General features: G+C 49.2%; 1 protein-coding gene across 2 annotated transcripts in view; it reads right to left on the reverse strand.

The window, feature by feature from the left end:
• The window catches only part of ARHGAP35 (Rho GTPase activating protein 35), a 134646-nt gene that overhangs the window by 12276 nt on the left and 103739 nt on the right, over positions 1 to 18631 (reverse strand). For both annotated transcript variants that reach the window (XM_032262541.1, XM_032262542.1), the window contains one exon: positions 322 to 399. In XM_032262541.1, coding sequence (XP_032118432.1) covers positions 322 to 399 — 78 coding nt within the window. The remainder of the gene's footprint in view (positions 1 to 321; positions 400 to 18631) is intronic.

Here is an 18631-nt window from a genome sequence, read left to right on the forward strand (position 1 = left end):
CATGGCCAGAGAGGCCAAACTCTTCAGGGTGGGGAGGGAGGCGCGTGCCCGGCAACCTGGAGGAGCATCTGTGAATTGTGGTGTGGGGAGTGGCCCACGTGACCCAGCCTTGGCAGGGATGGTGCTTCAGTTCACTGACAGGACCTGGTCCCCTCGCCTCCCCACTGGGGCCACACATGGTCTCTTTCTCAGTCTCAGCACCTCGTGGCTTTGGGTGTGTGCTGGCAGGAGTGCCCCAAGGTCCCACAGACAGTCCACCAAGACAGCTGTGTCTGCCTTGACTGGCTCTGGCCTCCGACGCCTGCCCAGGCTGTGCCTTACCTTGATCGAACTGTCTCTGCAGGCTCTCCATCTCCGACTTGTTCCCGCTGACCCTGTAGATGCCTTCTGTGCTCAGTCCTGAGGAGAAACAGGCAGGGTTTAGGAGCAGAACTGGAGAGCAGAGAACGTGGAGGACGGGGCTCGAAGACAGAAGGAGAAAGCCCCGGAAAGTGCGTGAGGCACCCGCCGCAGACAGGGCTGGGCCTCGGCACACTCTCGTTTGACTTTTCTGGATACTTCAACCCATTTGCCCTCCATTTTCTTTGTCACTTAAACATTTTAAAGTACTTGTTTTTTGTTTAAAGTATAGCAGCTAAAGATAACTTGTGTGCATTAGTTGTGCTGTTAATCATACAGGATTGGCTGGGTGCGGTGGCTCATGCCTGTAATCCCAGCACTTTGGGAAGCTGAGGCAGGAGGATCACTTGAGGTCAGGAGTTCGAGACCAGCCTTGCCATCATAGTGAAATCCAGTCTCTACTAAAAATACAAAATTAGCTAGATGTGGTGGTGCATGCCTGTAATCCCAGCTACTTGGGAGGCTGAGGCAGGAGAATCGCTTGAACCTGGGAGGCAGAGGTTGCAATAAGCTGAGATTGCCTCACTGCACTCTAGCCTAGGCGACGGTGAGGCTCCATTTCAAAAAAAAAAAAAAGCCAGGCGCGGTGGCTCAAGCCTGTAATCCCAGCATTTTGGGAGGCCGAGGCGGGTGGATCACAAGGTCAAGAGATCGAGACCATCCTGGTCAACATGGTGAAACCCTGGCTCTGCTAAAACTACAAAAAATTAGCTGGGCATGGTGGTGCGTCTCTGTAGTCCCAGCTACTCAGGAGGCTGAGGCAGGAGAATTGCCTGAACCCAGGAGGCGGAGGTTGCGGTGAGCCGAGATCGCGCCATTGCACTCCAGCCTGGGTAACAAAAGCGAAACTCCGTCTCAAAAAAAAAAAAATAAATAAAAATAAAACATACAGAGTTTTCCAAGTTTTTACTATTAGAAAATTAACTCACGGCCAGGAGCAGTGGCTGATGCCTTTGGGAGGCCAAGGTAGGTGGATCACCTGAGGTCGGGAGTTTAAGACCAGCCTGATGAATATGGAGAAACCCTGTCTTTACTAAAAATACAAAATTAGCCGGGCGTGGTGGTGCATGCCTGTAATCCCAGCTACTCAGGAGGCAAGAGACTCACTTGAGCCCAGCAGGCAGAGCTTGCAGTGAGCCAAGATCGCTCCATTGCACTCCAGCCTGGACAACAAGAGGGAAACTCCATCTCAAAAGAAAAAAAAAAAAAAAAAAAGATTAACTCACAACTATGTTTTTTTTAACAACCAGTAAAAGCTTAACAGATTATTGGAAATAGATGTTCCTTACTTTGTGAATATACTCTTCATGTTCTTGTTAATTTTCCTATTACAGTGGTTCTTATTTTTATACTTGTGAAAGTCTATGAATATTAGGTAATTATCTCAATGTTATATATGTTTACATTTTTCCTTTTTCTTATCTGTCTTCTAATTTTGTTTACTGAATCGGTTGAAGTCTATAATTAAAAAATTTTGGGCTTTCAAGACCAGTCATTTTCTTTATGCCTTCCTTTGTTTTTATGCTTAGAATAGGTGTTTCCTATTCGTATAGCAGCTATTCGGTTTTTCCTTCTTGTTCTTTTTATCAGTTAAAAAAATCATTTCATTCTGTGTTCATTCTGGAACTTATTTGGTATACAGTGTGATATAAGAAAAAAGTAGTAAAAGTTGACTAAGTAAGTTAGAATAAAATATCAAGTGAAAGATGGACTCCCACTCCCTCCCCATCCTCCCCTGGGCTGAGGAGCGCTGTTCAGCTTAGAGTGGATTCCAAGCTGTGCACTCATTCCACTTGCCCTGTCCCGGCAGAGGGGGTCCACTGTGTGCCATCAAGATCTAAAGGACTTCGTCTACAGGATGGTGAAGTCACTGTGAAAACGGACATGGGACCTCATGGCTAAAGCAACCCTGGGTCCCATCTGGACTGACTGTGAGAGACTCTGTCTTGCTGAAGGCGCAGAGAGGAAGCCACCACTGAACACCAGAACCAGTGTGGACAGTGGAGAGCACCGGGCCCTGGAGTCAGTCAGGCTCCCAAGAGCCACGTGTTGGTCATCACTGTCACTGCTGCCTCTGGAGAGGCAGCCATCAGGCAAGATAAAAGCAACTGGCCTGCTTGTTTTCTGGGGTCCCAGGCTTCTTCAGATTTCGATAACACTGGAGCAAGAGGCATCAATTCCCTGGCTTAAAGGCTGTTAACTGCACCAAGGCTTTTCCCCCCAGAGAAAAGGAGGTTAATGGACCAACGCCAGGGACATCCTACCATGCAACACCTAGTTACGAAGGAGCTGCCCCTGCTGCACTCGCCTGGGAGGAGTGCTGGCACTTTCCCAACCAGAGTGGTCACACTCTGCACACTGAGCTAGGTGCTTTGTGGCCATCCACCATTTGCTTGTTTATTTTTTTTGAGACAGAGTCTTGTTCTGTTGCCCAGGCCGGAGTACACTGGTGTGATCTTGGCTCACTGCAACCTCTGCCTACCGGGTTCAAGCAATTCTCCTGCCTCAGCCTCCCGAGCAGCTGGGACTACAGACGCACGCCACCAAACCCCAGCTAATTTTTTTGTATTTTTAGTAGAGACAGGGTTTTACCATATTGGCCAGGCTGGTCTCGAACTCCTGACCTCATGATCCACCCACTTTGGTTTCCCAAAGTGCTAGGATTACAGGCATGAGCCACCGTGCCCGGCCCACTTGTTCATTAAATGAATGATGATGCCATTTAATCTCCCACACCTCATGGGAGGAGGTGTTGGGTGCGTGGAGAATACAGATGAGAAAACTAGGGTTTGGAAAGAAGTCCTTGCCCCAGATCACAGCTGCTAAAGGCAGGGTGGTTTGAGTCCAGGGCCTCTGCCACCGTCCTGCCTCCTTACTGTTCTAGAAGACACCTGGCTCAGGCTTCTGCTGCGTCCTATTAATCCAACAGGCTGGGGTCCAGACCACAGTGCCCCCTGCTCCCGGAAGCAGTACTACACTTGGGTGAAGCCATCTGGCCTAAGCACCCGGGCAGCTTTTGAGACGGCACACCCCTACCTGCTGTGCTGTCGAGACCCGCTCACCAGCCCTAGTCAGTAATTCTTCCATGGACTCTTTTCTCGGCTACTCTCAGGACAATGTGGGCAAGCCTTGCGTATGTGTCAGCAGGCTCTAGTCTTCATCTCCTAATTTGAAAAACAAAACTAAACTAAATCTAAGTGATTTTTCCCCTTCCCTCAGTTATCAGCCCTCCATAATACAAAGTAAATGATAGGACAAATAGTACAAGTCTCAAGAGTCCGGAATAATGCAGCAATGTCGCCGTTCCCGAGTCCCATGGTAGAGAGGCCGTCTCTGACCTGCAGAAGACCCAGCCAGCCGAGGGCTGCGTATCACCTTCTGGCAACCCTGACCCTCAGTGGGACTGAGGACTGCTCTGCACTGCCTCCTAATGGCCACCAGCCCCGGCATCAGAGGCCAGGAGACAAACTCTAAATTAGTGATCTGGCAATTATCAGCGGTGCCGGTGCGGACCTGCTGAAACCTCACTAGATGGATCGTCACAAAAATGGAAGCACTGGAAACCATGAGGCCGAGCCAGAGCATCAATTAATCATCAACTTAGTACTTCCTGTCATCTGGGCACATGTTTATTTTACGCAATCCCATTTTAAAATAGCAACCCTGCTGCTGTCGTACACAATACCGTGGCGTAATTTAGGGGAGGTAGCATTTGCTTGGCTAGTGCAATTTATCATAGCTACTAATTAGACATCAATTTTAAAAAGATAAAAAAAAAAACTGAGAGCAGGCTGCAGACACCACCAAGGCTGCAGGGAGCTGGCAACCCAGGTGAGAAACAGTATGCTGGAGAGAGCGGGGCAGTTTGCCAAAGGCCTGAGACCGCAGCAGGAAAAACGCTGGGGTCCTGGGGCAGACCCCGGGCAAAGACACTAGATATTAAGGCGTCTGTATCTGGAACACCCCAGTGTTCCCGAACATGCAAACGCTCTAGGGGTGACTCTGGCCTACATCCTCCAGCAGCAGAAGGCAGAATTCTTACCAGCAGTGACTTCCACCAACCAAGTCTATCGCAGGCTCCCAAGTCCATCTGAGAAAGCCTTAACCTTAAACTCAAAGGCATCCTTACCTACCAGACATCTCCAAAGACCCACGTCACCAAAGCAGAGCCTTGGCTGTAGGCCTTTTCTCTTTTTCTCCTTCTTTTTTAAAAGGCCTCTCTACTGGCTGCAAATATCTTCGATTTTTTATATTTTTTATTTATGTTTTTGTCAGCATTTTCGCAAGCAAAATATCTTCTATGTTTAAGTTAATCTTTGGAAATAGAATAAGAAAAAGCTCAGAACACTGCCAGGTGCGGTGGCTCAAGCCTGTAATCCCAGCACTTTGGGAGGCCGAGGCGGGTGCATCACGAGGTCAAGAGATGGAGACCATCCTGGTCAACATGGTGAAACCCCGTCTCTACTAAAAATACAAAACATTAGCTGGGCATGGTGGCGTGTGCCTGTAATCCCAGCTACTTGGGATGCTGAGGCAGGAGAATTGCTTGAACCCGGGAAGTGGAGGTTGCAGTGAGCCGAGGTCGCGCCACTGCACTCCGGCCTGGCACCTGGTGACAGAGTGAGACTCTGTCTCAAAAAAAAGAAAAAAAGAAAAAAAAAAAAAAAAGCTCAGAACAGCCAAGATCACTATCTTCAAATATCTGAACACGGCCATGCAGAAAAGTCTTGTTCCAATGGCTCTAGGGGACAGAGCTACGACCAAGAATGGCAATTACAGAAGAGCAAATATTCTCTCTCTCTATAACCACTAACAGCCATAGCTGTCATTCATTGAGACAGACCAGAGTTTTCCAATCTCTTCTCACCAGACAACCATCTGATTGGGGTACTGTTTAAAAAGCTAGCTAATAACAATAATGGTAAGCCATTTATCGAATGCTTACTCTGCATGAGGCACACGATGCTAAGTGCTTACATGCCTTTTTATAGCAGTTCTCATAATAACCCCTCCAGACCGCTGATTACTATCCCATTCTACAGATAGGAATGCTGAGGCCAGGAGGTAAGGGAACGTACAAGGTCAGAGAGTGAGTGAGTCACACAGATGGGATTTGAATCCTGTGGGATTTTAGTGCCCGCGTCGTCCATCTGTTATGCTCGAAATCACTAGTTCCTAGGAGTGTGCATGCATCAGAGTCACCTGGAGGACCTGTTATGCTGCAGGTGGTAGGAGGGTCCAGCCACAGAGTTTTGCATTCAGTTTGGAGGGGAGTTGAAGAATTTTTTCTTTGTTTTTGTTTTGTACACAAGATCTTGCTCCGTGGCGGAGGCTGAAGTGCAGTGGCACCATCTCAGCTCGCTGTGGCCTCAACCTCCCGGGCTCAAGCGATCCTCTCACTTCAGCATCCCGAGTAGCTGGGACTACAGGCATGCGCCACCACACCTGGCTAATTTTTAAATGTTTTTTGTGGAGATGGGGTCTCACTTTGTTGCCCAGGCTGGAACTCCTGGGCTCCAGCAATCCTCTTGCCTTTGCCTCCCAAAATGCTGGGATTCTGGGTGTGGGCCACCGCGCCTGGCCTCAGAATCTGCATTTTTAAGCTTTCCCGGGTGATGCTGCTGCTGCTGCCCAGGGAACCACACTTGGAGAAGTGCCATTCTAGAAGATGTGCCAGAGCTCGAAGGCCTCCAGAGAAGCCTCAGTCAGAATGCCTGAATTCTATGAGTCCATAAAATCGGGGTCACACACCAGGCAAAACAGACACCAGATACTTTAGGAACAAAGAACTTCCAAAAACTGCTGCTTTTTGTATGTAAACAAGCCTTATGCATTATTTAATCTTTCAATCATGGCCATGTATGACTTTCATAAAGCATTTTAAAAACAGCTGACAAAAGCAAAGAGAGACCTTATTCTTTCAACAGATACTTACTGAGCATCCATAGGCAGATAAGTTCCTTTACAAAGTTCTGTTTTTGTTTTTAGATGGAGTCAGGCATACTCTGCGTGACTCCATCTAAAAACAAAAAATCACCCAGGCTAGAGTGTCATGGCACAATCTCAGCAACCTCCCCTCCTGGGTTCAAGCAATTCTCGTGCCTCAGGCACTAAAGTAGCTGGGATTACAGGCGCACGCCACAGCACCCGGCCAAGTTTTATATTTTTAGTAGAGATGGGGTTTCACTACATTGGCCAGGCTGGTCTCAAACTCTTGACCTCAAGTGATCTGCCCACGTTGGCTTTCCCAAGTGCTGGGATTCTGGGTGCGGGCCACCACACTTGGCTCCTTTACAAAGTTTTCAGTCTTGGTCTTCCTCAAAAATACTTTGGCAGGCCAGGCGTGGTGGCTCACACCTGTAATCCCAGCACTTCGAGACCAGCCTGGGCAAAATAGCGAGACTCCATCTCTACAAGAAATAAAAAATTAGCCAGGCATGGTGGCACGCTTGTAGTCTCAGCTATTGGGGAGGCTGAGGTGGGTGGAGCGTTTGAGGCTGGGAGAGGTCAAGGCTGCTGTGAGCCACGATCATACCACTGCACTTCAACTTTGGTGACAGAGTGAGACACTATCTCAAAACAAAACAAACAAAACACCAAAAAATATTTTGGTGACATAGGAAGACTAGGCAGCCCTCCAGTGCGAGTGGCGAGATCTTCCCCCTGGACTAGGAACTGGTATTTCAGCCCTCTGACTGCCCGTCAGAGCTGTGGTAGCTGTGGTAGCTGCAGGTAGCACCTGCTCCTGAGAGGTGCCTGCAGCAGGCACTAGGACAATCGAGAGAGGACCCTCAGGAGCTTAGAAATCAAGAGGGAAAATTATCTCCTCTCTTGATACCCTGATCTCCCAAAATGTTCAAACAGGTTTTGATTCCTGGACCACAGGCAGGCCCTTCTCAGCAGCAGCACTGCTGGCCAGCGTCAGGGCTCGCCTCTGCTCCTTCATGCCAGGACTCAGTTCCTCCAAAGTTTCCTTTCTAGCAACACATCAATCAATACTTCCTCTAAGACGAGCTCAGACTCGCTTATTTTTCACTTTCTATATTTAGATATAGAAACTCAGCACTTAGTCCTTTAAAACAAATTAATCGGCACTGCTAGTACTCTCAAACACCCCGTGCTAGGCAGGACTTAACTAACAACTTTTGTCGACTTTTCTGGAAGCTAGAAGCATCTAATAAACCATTCACTTTTTCTTTTACACGTGTAAGACTAAGTCTAAGGCAGGCTAACCTGCAAGGCTGGAGGGGTAGTGAGCACTCAGGGAGAGAAGGAAACTCTTGGACCTCTAATTCGAATGGTCTTGAAGAGGACTGACCTCTGTGGAAAGGCACGAAGCCCTTCTTCTTCATCCAATGCTAATAGTGTGTCTATAGTGTGTCTTCTGAGGACCACACTGTGGCACTCCCCTAGTCTTGCCTCAATGGAACATGGAAGGATAAGGGGGCAGGAGAACGTTTAGGTCAAAATCAAAGCAACTGTGTCTCCATTTCTATGTATAACAGAGATAACAGTTCCCACCTCACCCCATGGTGGTATGTGTTTAATGAGATCTTAGCACTCAGCACTGAGACAGTAGCTATTATCCTAATGATCTAAGTGGAAAGCCAGTTGGCAAGTGGATGAGCAACTGAGTTCTGCTGACAGGGAGACATGGGTTCGAATCCTGACCCTGACCTTGGCTCGTCTGACTGTACAATGGAATAAATGAGATTGTCTATGCACCATCCACTGCACAATGCCTGCCAGCATTTTTTCTCTACACTCTTAACGAGCCTCAACAATGGCACCTGCCTGTAGGCATGACGTGTTCTGAGGGCTTGGCCAAAACAAGACAGTCTGTAGAAAAACACTTTAAAGCATGCATGGCTTTGACACCAAAGGAACCTCGGTTCTGATCCTGGTTCTGTCTTACAGCTAGGCTGGGTGCCTGAGAGTAAACTGCCTCTCCTCTCAGGGGCTAGGAATCCTCATCCCAAATGGAGTAATGACATCATTAATGAATCTGTCAAGATGCTGTAAATATTACTGTTATTATTATTTTTTTTCCCCATTTATTTATTTTATTGCATTTTAGGTTTTGGGGTACATGTGAAGAACATGCAAAATTGTTGCATAGGAACACACGTGGCAGTGTGATTTGCTGTCTTCCTCCCCATCACCTACATCTGGCATTTCTCCCCTTGCTATCTCTCCCCAGCTTCCCTGTTATTATTATTTTTGAGATGGAGTTTCATTCTTGTCACCCAAGCTGGGGTGCAGTGGTGTAATCTTGGCTCACTGCAACCTCTGTCTCCCAGGTTCAAGCAGTTCTCCTGTCTCAGCCTCCCAAGCAGCTGGGATTATAGGCGCCCGCCACCTCACCCAGCTGATTTTTTTTTAGTAGAGACAAGGTTTCACCATGTTGGTCAGGTTGGTCTTGAACTCCTGACCTCAGGTGATCCTCCCACCTTGGCCTCCCAAAGTGCTGGGCTTATAGGCATGAGCCACCGCACCCGGCCAAGATGCTGTGAATATTAAGAAATCATACAAATGGGCCGGGCACGGTGGCTCAAGCCTGTAATCCCAGCACTGTGGGAGGCCGAGGCGGGTGGATCATGAGGTCAAGGGATCGAGACCATCCTGGTCAACATGGTGAAACCCTGTCTCTAATAAAAATACAAAAAATTAGCTGGGCATGGTGGCGCGTGCCTGTAATCCCAGTGACTCAGGAGGCTGAGGCAGGAGAATTGCCTGAACCCGGGAGGCGGAGGTTGCGGTGAGCCGAGATCGTGCCATTGCACTCCAGCCTGGGTAACAAGAGCGAAACTCTGTCTAAAAAAAAAAAAAAGAAATTATACAAATGAAAACAAGTAGTACCACAAATGGACGGCACACTGAGGTAATCATAACAGTAACAACAACAATAGTTAACTTCCGACTGAGAACTTACTATATGCCATGTACCATTCTAAGCTCTTTACTAGAAATACCAGAGTATCCTCCCAATGATTCTTTGAGGTAAGTATTATTTTTACTACCAATCTGCAGACAGCAAATGGGAGCTCCGAGAGGCTAAGCCATTTGCCCAAGGCCATGGAACTAGGTAAGTGGTGGAGCTGGAATCTGAACTGGCTAACTAAAGCCTCTGTCTCAGCTGGTGGTGCTTTTAAACGTTATGCTAGCCCCCGTCCCCTTCTCCTTTAAATATGATATGCATAAATATGATCTACATCCCATAAATGCCAGATTCGTGATGGCTTACAAAGATTTTCCATTTCTCCCTTGTCTATCTAGTCAGATGCTGCACTCGCCTCTTCAGCCACACTCTACTCAATTTTCTCTTCTACCAACTGGAAGGAGAGAATCTGTGGCCTGAGAAGAATGATGGCCTTCTCTCCAGAGGGAAAGTTTCCTCGCTGCACCTTTCCTCCGAAGCTCTACCACTGAAGTCACAGGAGTGCCCACCACCTCCCCTGCTGCCTTCCTGCTCAGGAGGTGCCTGGGTGCTTTTCTGGCTGCTCTATTCCTTGAACACTCGGGTTCCCCGCCCATCCCGGGCCCCTTTGTTAGCTGTCTTCTGGGTAGTTCCCCTGTCAGTCAAGACCTGCTTCTGCCCGTGCCAGACCTTCTCCCCAAGACAGAAGGCCACTAACGCTCTATATGATGACTGGGTGTGAGTGCCACCAGCAGGCACTGTGGCCTTGTACAGTCCCAATGCCAGCGGATGCACACAAGGCCGCATCATACATCTCAGGGCTGAGGAGGGAGGAGGCGTGACATCGCACCAGGTCTGGGGCATCAGATGGCTCCAGCATCTGGCCGATCGTTCGGAAGCTGCCCATGCATTTGCTGCCATGAACCGCCAAGTAGGGCTTCTGGACCTGCTCTGAGCCCAACGGCAGGCTCTGCTCTTTCCCTGACTTTCAGGGAAACACGTATCTCAACAGCTGGGCTTAAGAAACCACCCCGGCACAGAACCTGAGGCCAGCCTAGAGCGGACGCTCTGCCTGTTCTGGGGGAAGAGTGTGGCTCATAATCGAGGTGGGCAGACTGCGCTCTGCGAAACGGGAGTGAATGTTCAAAGCCAGAAGCAGCAGGGAGAGCCCTCCTGCCAGGAACGTGAGACATCTCCGCACTCCGAAGTGTGACTTTGCTGGCATGCCCACGCAGGCCCAGTGGCACAGGGGTGATGGCAGTGTGACTCTGAGGAGAGCTGGTGCCACCACAACAAGGGATCTCACAGGCTAAAGACCCACCAACAAAGAAACAGCCTGTGAGCATAATGCAGGTGTGCGACATCCCCACCAGCACATACACCACATACACATACCCCGACAAAACCCCCACCCCACACACCCCATCACACACACATCCCATCACACACACACCCCACCACACACACACACACATCCCACCACATATACCCCACACACACACACACCCCTCACACATCCCACCACACATTGCCCACCACACACACACCCCACCACCACACACCACATACACATCCCCCAAAACGACCCCCACCACATACACACACCCCACCACCACACACCACATACACATACCCTGACACAACCCCCACCCCACACATCCCACCACACACACACACTCCACTACCACACACACAGTCAACACCCGCTTCCTTTCCACAGCAGGCACAAGTAGAAAAGCTCCTTGGGGTCACAGCATTAAGGAGGGCAGAGGTTAACTTCCTTCAGGGTCCCAATTCCCAACGACCCATGAAAGGAGGCAAAGATGTCACCAGTCACAGCCAGTGTCTCTACCTTTCCTGGCCTCTCCTCCCTAAGACAGTACTTCTCAGAGTCAGAAGCCTGTAAGCCTCAGGCAGGAAAGGTGATCCCAGTCCCTAAAATCTACGATAAAATCTACTCTACGGGCTCCCGTCACCAGGCTCCTGCCTGCCATCCCCTCCCCAACTTGACTGCAGTCCTGATGACCTTGCAGGGCCTCCCTACAGGTTGCTCCTTCTACTTTTACCTCCGTTCTGTGGCTAGACAACACTCCCTCTGAGGTCTCCCCTGACCCTTAGACTAAATTAAGTTCCCTGTTACAGGATCGTTCCCAACAATTGCTTACATTTATGTAGCGCAGTCACAAGCACTTGACACACACTGTCTCACCCAGTCCTCACACCAGCTCTGTGACTTGTAGTCTACCATTCTTCTTCCCATTTTATAACTGAACAAACTGAGCCACATGGCATGGCTGGGATTCACACCCGGGCGTCCGATTCCAGGGCCCGTGTTTAATCAATCACCACAAGGCACCGGCTCCATGTTCTTCCTGGATAGCCCTGAGCAGCATGTGAAAGTCACTGGATACTTGTGTGATTAGCTGCTTAATGTTGGTCCCCAGTAGACCCCAGAGTCCACGAGAGCAGGCAGGGTTCTCTTATTAGTCGTCTGTGTACGGGGCTCAGCACAGTAACCAGTACCAGGGAAGGCATTCGGCAGCTGTCTTTGGAAAGGAGGGAAAGAGGAAGAAAAGCGCAGAGTTTCTCCGCTGGAGAGATGGAGGAAGGTGACAGAAGTGTTTGTTCTCAAGGGGCCTGTGCCTTAGGCGGGCCAGCATGGAGGAGGTGTCCCCCAAGCGGCTGGAGCATCCAATGCCTACTCTCCTTTCCAGATGTATTTGAGGTTCTACATTCCCCAAGAAGCCTTCTTCCTCCCTTCTTCCTGGTGCCTTCACTAGGGACACGGTGGGTTCATTGTTTCACCACAGCCAGTCAGGTGCTGCTTGAAGTCTGGTCTCCAGACCTGATTGTTAACTTTTACTGGGCAGAGCCATGGTTTGGCTGTGGCTGGGATCCCCAAGGGGCCAAAACCCTCTGCAGAAGCTGGCCACATTCTTGCTAATGGGCTACTCAGTCACCTTTTATCAGGGCTCAGGCTTCCCAGAAGGACCTTATTGGGGGTCTTAGACGTTTTTTACAGTGAGTGTAACGTGGAGAAAAAGAGGCTAGTTAATCTGTGCTTCATTGGCTTTGGTGATACAGGCAAAAAGCAGAGGTCAGAGAAAGTGACAGGGTTATAGAGGCGTGGGGATTTGCTGGGTGTGAAACCTCATGGGTAAGGCAACACAGGAGGTGTGCGTGTGAGTGAAAAGGACAGACACAGAGCAAGAGCAAGGGCCACCAGAGCTCCCCAGGTGATAAACGATGGCATAGTCATGCCAGCTCCACCGAGGGCCCAAGAAGGTCCTGCGGCTGAGAGTGGGTACTGCTCCATGGGGCCACTCTCACAGGCCAACCTGCTGTCCCTTTGTACTGTCCTGTTGGTTCTGCTGAGACAAATATGGCAGGACAAGCCCTGGGCCTGGCTGGCTCGCTCAGGGCAGAGCAACCTGTCTGCCTGAGCTCCCCACGACGGAGAAGGTGAGGGCAGCCGGGACAGCCAGGCAAAGCAGCCTGTCGGAACTGTCTCGGGGCCCTGGGCTGCCACCCAGACTATTTCTGTCTTGGATGGAAGGGCAGGGTTACTTTGTGAAACAAGCTCTGCTTCTCTTTGGCTGATGGGCTCTCCAGGCGGCATGCCAGGGCACACTGTTCTGATCAGGGCATTGGGGCCTGAGGAAATCCGCTAGCAATGCCGAGTCACAAGCTAAATGAACCCTGCTTATCTGGAACAGGCAAGAGCTGGCGAGCTGACTGCCTGCCTTTATGGCAACAGGGAATTTCTGGAATGCAAGTGACTTGTGCTTAACTTACAAGCAAGCAGAAAAACGGGAGGGTGGTGAGGAATGGTAGCAAGAAAAAAAAAAAAAAGGAGGAAGCTTTGTTTTAAAACTATTTGGACTGTGGGAAAGCAATTCGTTAGTAAACCTAGAATTATAGGGGGAGGGAGAGAGATTAAGTAACAGAGAACCCCCATAAAAATCACAGCATATGAAACTGTATACCTCATATTTTAGCACGTTATCATCAATTCAAAGCAGTACAAATATGGCAATTACTCACATAAAGCCTGCTGGTGTGTCCAAGTGTTACAGTGATAGATGACAGTGTCTACACTGAAATTAGCTGCCTTCTCTGAAAGGCAGGATTACAGAGATCTAGGCTCTCTGACTGCAGGGAAATAACTGAATTTAACAGCTCCCGTCCTGCCAGCTCTCCTTCATGATAGCTCTAGGAAGTGGTGGCTATGATGAACGTGGATGGAAACACAGAGGTTTTTTGTAGGGTGGCTGTTTCCCAAGTGGGAAATCATTTGGTAATATTCTGAATCTGCTCAATCCAATGCTATAAAACTCACAGCTTCATCAGCCTAAAGCAGGGAAGACAGGAAAAGGGCTTTCTGCTGGCTCACGGGAGATTAGCTGATAAAGCGTGTACGGGGCGCACTACGAGGAACAAGCCCCATGCAGGCCCAGGACTCTCCCTGTGCTGCCTCGGCACACTGGCCCCTGAACTCCCAGGCCCGGGCTGGGCCCTTCCTGGTGCTCATACCAGCTGGAGAGGCTGGCAGCCTCCTCTCCTGAGCACCCTCAGAGGTCCACGGGAAGCCCACCAGCGAGGTCTAAAATTTAGGAACCCTGCGGGAGGGGATGGGGCAGTGTAGCAGAAGAAGAAATATATATTTGGTTTTTGTCCCTGGCTCCTGGCACAGAGTTCCCCAAACTCTTGGAATTTCCTGGGCGACAGAAGTATCTTTTGTTACTCATTAACAAGCCCCTTCCAGTTGGGCTGTGGCCCATGCCTGTAATCCCAGCACTTTGGGAGGCTGAGGCAGGGGGATCACGAGGTCAGGAATTCAAGACCAGTCTGACCAACACAGTGAAACCCCGTCTCTATTAAAAATACAAAAAATTAGCTGCATGTGGTGGTATACGTCTGTAATCCCAGATACTCGGGAGGGTGAGGCAGGAGACTCAGGTGAACTCAGGAGGCAGAGTTTGTGGTGAGTCGAGATCTTGCCACTGCACTCCAGCCCAGGCACACTGAGAGACTCCGTCTCCAAAAAAAAAAAAAAAAAAAAGCCCCTTCCAAACAAATCTGAGTTTCCTGATAATGAAGTAACTCTTGTGGCTCCTAGATAGTTCAGGATGTGGGGGCTGGTCTCCAGAAAGACCAAATCTTGATTAGAGGGTTGGGACTGTTAGCCCCACCATTGACCCCTGGGAGCGAGGGGAAAGGGGCTGGAGATTGAGTTCAATCACCAACGGCCAATGAGTTCATCAATCATGCGGACGTCCTGGAAACTCCATAAACACCCTCAGCGACAGGATCTGGAGAGCTTCTGGGTTGGTGAACACATCGAGGTGCTGGGAGGGTGTGTGTTCAGAGAGGGCACAGAAGCTCCTGGGGCATCGACGCCCTTGCATAGATCCCGTCCCTTGCATCTCTTCCATTTCGTTGTTCCTGAGTTATATCCTTTATAATAAATCAGCAAATATACGTAAAGTCTTTTCTTGAATTCTGTGAGCTACCCTAGCAAATTACGGAGCCCAAGGAGGAATGGGATGCTAATGCCTGACTCCGTAGGCAAGCAGGACAGAGTGTGGGTAAGGTGACTTCTGGTTAGTCACCCAGTACTTGCAACTGGTGTCTGAAGTAAGAGCAGTCTTGTGGGACTGAGCTCTTGAATTTGTGGATTCTAATGCTAACTTTGGGAGTTAGCGTCAGAATTAAATAAACTGCTGAACAGACATCCAGTGGTGTCAGAAAGCTTAAGTGGTGTTAGAAAAAATACACTTAGCTGGGTGTGGTGATGCACACCTGTAGTCCCAGCTACTTGGGAGACTGAGGTGGGAGGACTGCTTGAGCCTGGGAGGCTGAGGCTGTGGTGAGCTGTGATTATGCTTCTATACTCTAGCCTGGGCAACAGAGCAAGACTCCGTCTCAATTTTTTTTTTTTTTTGAGAGGGAGTCTTGCTCTGTCGCCCAGGGTAGAGTGCAGTGGCGTGATCTCAGTTCACTGCAACCTCCGCCTCTTGGATTCAAGCGATTCTTCTGCCTCAGCCTCCCACGTAGCTGAGATTATAGGCATGTGCCACCACGCTCAGGTAATTTTTGTATTTTTAATAGAGATGGGGTTTCACCATGTCGGACAGGCTGGTCTCCAACTCCTGACCTCAGGTGATCCACCTGCCTCGGCCTCCCGAAGTGCTGGGATTATAGGTGTGAGCCACTGCGCCTGGTCTGTCTCAATTTTTTTTTAAAAAAGAAAAGAAAATATACACATTTGTCAGGAAGAAAAAAAATCTCTCAGGCAGTTACAGAGGTTTGGAAGTAAATCTTCAGTGTAGGAGATCAGGATCAAAAACTATCCTCCTGTTTCCATTTCTCTGTGAGTGGCCAGGACTCCCCCTGATTTGTCTTCTGTGGGCTTCAAGTCATTCCAGTGAAGGCAGGCAGTGTGGCTAGCTGGCAATGACTCTGGGTTTGAATCCCAGCTCCTGTCTTCATCCTTCTGAACCCCATTTTTCTTATCAGAAAACTGGAAATCACAGCTATCTAATACGGTTGCTATGAGGCTTAAATGAGACTCATGGAAACACTGAGCACAGGACTTGGCAATGTGAGCTCCAGCCCGGCACTCAGTACACATTATCTTTTTTAATATGCGCAAGCACTCTGCAAGAAAGCGATTTTCGTCTTCATTTTGCAGTCAAGGACACAGAGACTCAGGAGTGAAGGCACTTGCTCAGGGCCACACCTGTCATGCTGCCCGCAGAGACTGCTTTGGTATCTCTCACGAAAGGCTGTGTGCCGCACGCTACATCTAAAGAAAGAGCACTTCCCAGTGAGATTAAGCAATCTGGGAGTTCACCAACAGCTGTAGGAAATCAGCCCAAGAAATAGTTGGCCTTTTGTCCTGCCGTTTCCCATCAGGACAACACTGTAATGCGCTCTCAGTTAGTTATAAAGATGAAAATATATGCACATTACTTATTCAAAACACTTAGCTGGCCTGGCGCAGTGGCTCGCGCCTGTAATCCCAGCACTTTGGGAGGCCAAGGTGGGTGGATTATTTGAGGTCAGGATTTCGAGACCAGCCCGGCCAACATGGCTAAACCCTGTCCCTACTAAAAAAATACAAAAATGAGCCGAGCACAGTGGCGGCTGCCTGTAGTCCCAGCTACTCGGGAAGCTGAGGTGACAGAATCACTTGAACCCAGGAGGCGGAGGCTGCAGTGAGCCGAGATTGCACCACTGTACTCCAGCCTGGTGACAGACTGGAACTCCATATCAAAGCAACCAACCAGCCAACCAACCCACAAAAAAACACTTAGCAGCCATTTTCCATTTATAAGCTTGGTGGGTTTTTTTGAGGGCAGTTCCAGGAAAAACTGGGTTGGTATTTTCTGAAGAACTGTGTATCACCCATCAAAGTGTTCTTAACATTGGGAGCTATTTCCTGCAATCACATAAAAACATAAGTAAGATGGATGTGTGTGAGGCCACTTCTCTGTAGGGAAGGATAAAACTGAGGGAGTCATTCATTACACCCTGACACCCCCAGAAATTTGTTTATTTATTTATTTTTTTAGATGGAGTCTTGCTCTGTCATTCAGGCTGGAGTGCAGTGGTTCAATCTCAGCTTACTGCGACCTCTGCCTCCTGGGCTCAAGCGATTCTTCTGCCTCAACCTCCCGAGTAGCTGGCACCACAGAAGTGGGCCTGACTAATTTTTGTATTTTTAGTAGAGATGGGATTTCATCATGTTTGTTAGCTTGGTCTCGAACTCCTGACCTCATGATCTGCCTGCCTCGGCCTCCCACAGTGCTGGGATTATAGGCGTGAGCCACTGCGCCCCGCCAAGTTTGTCTATTTTTAATCCATACCATGGAGGTGAGACACTGGAAATGAACCAGGTTCTACCACTCTGCCACATGGGAACAGTTTGTTGGTTGCTATTGTCACTGTGTGTCATGTCAGTGTACGTGACAATGACTCTCCGTTTTGGAGAGGATCCAATGGCAGGGCACAGTCAAGCTGGATGTCAGTTATAACCACTTTGAGGCCCACAGACTCACAGGGAAGCTATGCAGTCTCCTGACACGGAGAGCTGTGAAGAGAAGATCATTTATCCAGGCTCAATCATTCTATTTCTGCTCATCCTTTAAGTCCCAACAACTCTACCTTCCAGCCCTCCCTGGCCTCCTTTTCTAGGCTCTAAATGGGTTAAGGCAAAATCTTCACCCTTGCTGGATCATAAACCTCCTGAGGCCTGGCACGGTGGCGCGTGCCTGTAGTCCCAGCTACTCAGGAGGCTGAGGCTGGAGGATCGCTTGAGCCCAGGAGTTCTGGGCTGTAGTGGGCTATGCCGATCAGGTGTCTGCACTAAGTTCAGCATCATTATGGTGGCCTCCTGGGGGCAGGGGACCACCAGGTTGCCTAAGGAGGGGTGAACTGGCCCAAGTCAGAAATGGAGCAGGTCAAAACTCCCATGCTGATCATAGTGGGATTGCACCTGTGAATAGCCACTGTACTCCAGCCTGGGCAACAAAGCGAGACTCCATCTCTAAAAAAACAAAAACAAAAACAAAATAACCCCACTAAGAATGAGGCTGCATCATCATCCTGGCTTGCTCAGGATTAGTGGTAGAGTTTCCACAAATGCTGTGGATGGACAGTGATCTCTTAACTTCTTCAGGGGAGGAGACAACCCTCACTCTGATCACCCGATGAAAGGTAGAGACTCTGCACCATCCACAGTGCATGTGTAACCCTGGGTGTGTGCTCACACATGAAATTTCCGCTGTAACGTTGAGGGGTTCAGACTTCCATAGCCTATCCACAGACCTTAGGTTAAGCCCCCCTACATAAGAAACATGCCTGCTTGCACAGTCCTTCAAGTTAGAGACTGCAGGGGTGAGTCTGCTCTTCCCCATGCTACCTGCGCTACACTGCACTGGGTTCCTCAAATCACAAATACTTCTGCAAACACCAAGGATGGCCCCTGCAGCAGCAATATCCCATAGCATTAAGAAGTGAAACACAGCTTGTATGCAATTTCTTGCCAATAGAAATAGCTTAGACCTGGGTAAGGAAAAAGAAAAATGTTGACAGACTTAAGCCAAGGTGGGATCTTGTAGTGATCAAGTCCCAAGAATTCACCCTGCACCCCATGACTTTCTTTCTTTGTCCCAATCTAATTCAGTCCATGGAAAGAAGAATTCACTAATTCCTTCAATAGATACCCAAGTGCCTACTAGGGGTCACAGGTGATAAAAAGAAGAGACACTCTTTCCCCAATTCCTCATGGTTCAGTAGGGGAAACAGAGA

Source organism: Sapajus apella, unplaced genomic scaffold (genome assembly GCF_009761245.1).
Source record: "Sapajus apella isolate SASKATOON/1434 unplaced genomic scaffold, GSC_monkey_1.0 scaffold130, whole genome shotgun sequence".
Classification (NCBI taxonomy): domain Eukaryota; kingdom Metazoa; phylum Chordata; class Mammalia; order Primates; family Cebidae; genus Sapajus; species Sapajus apella.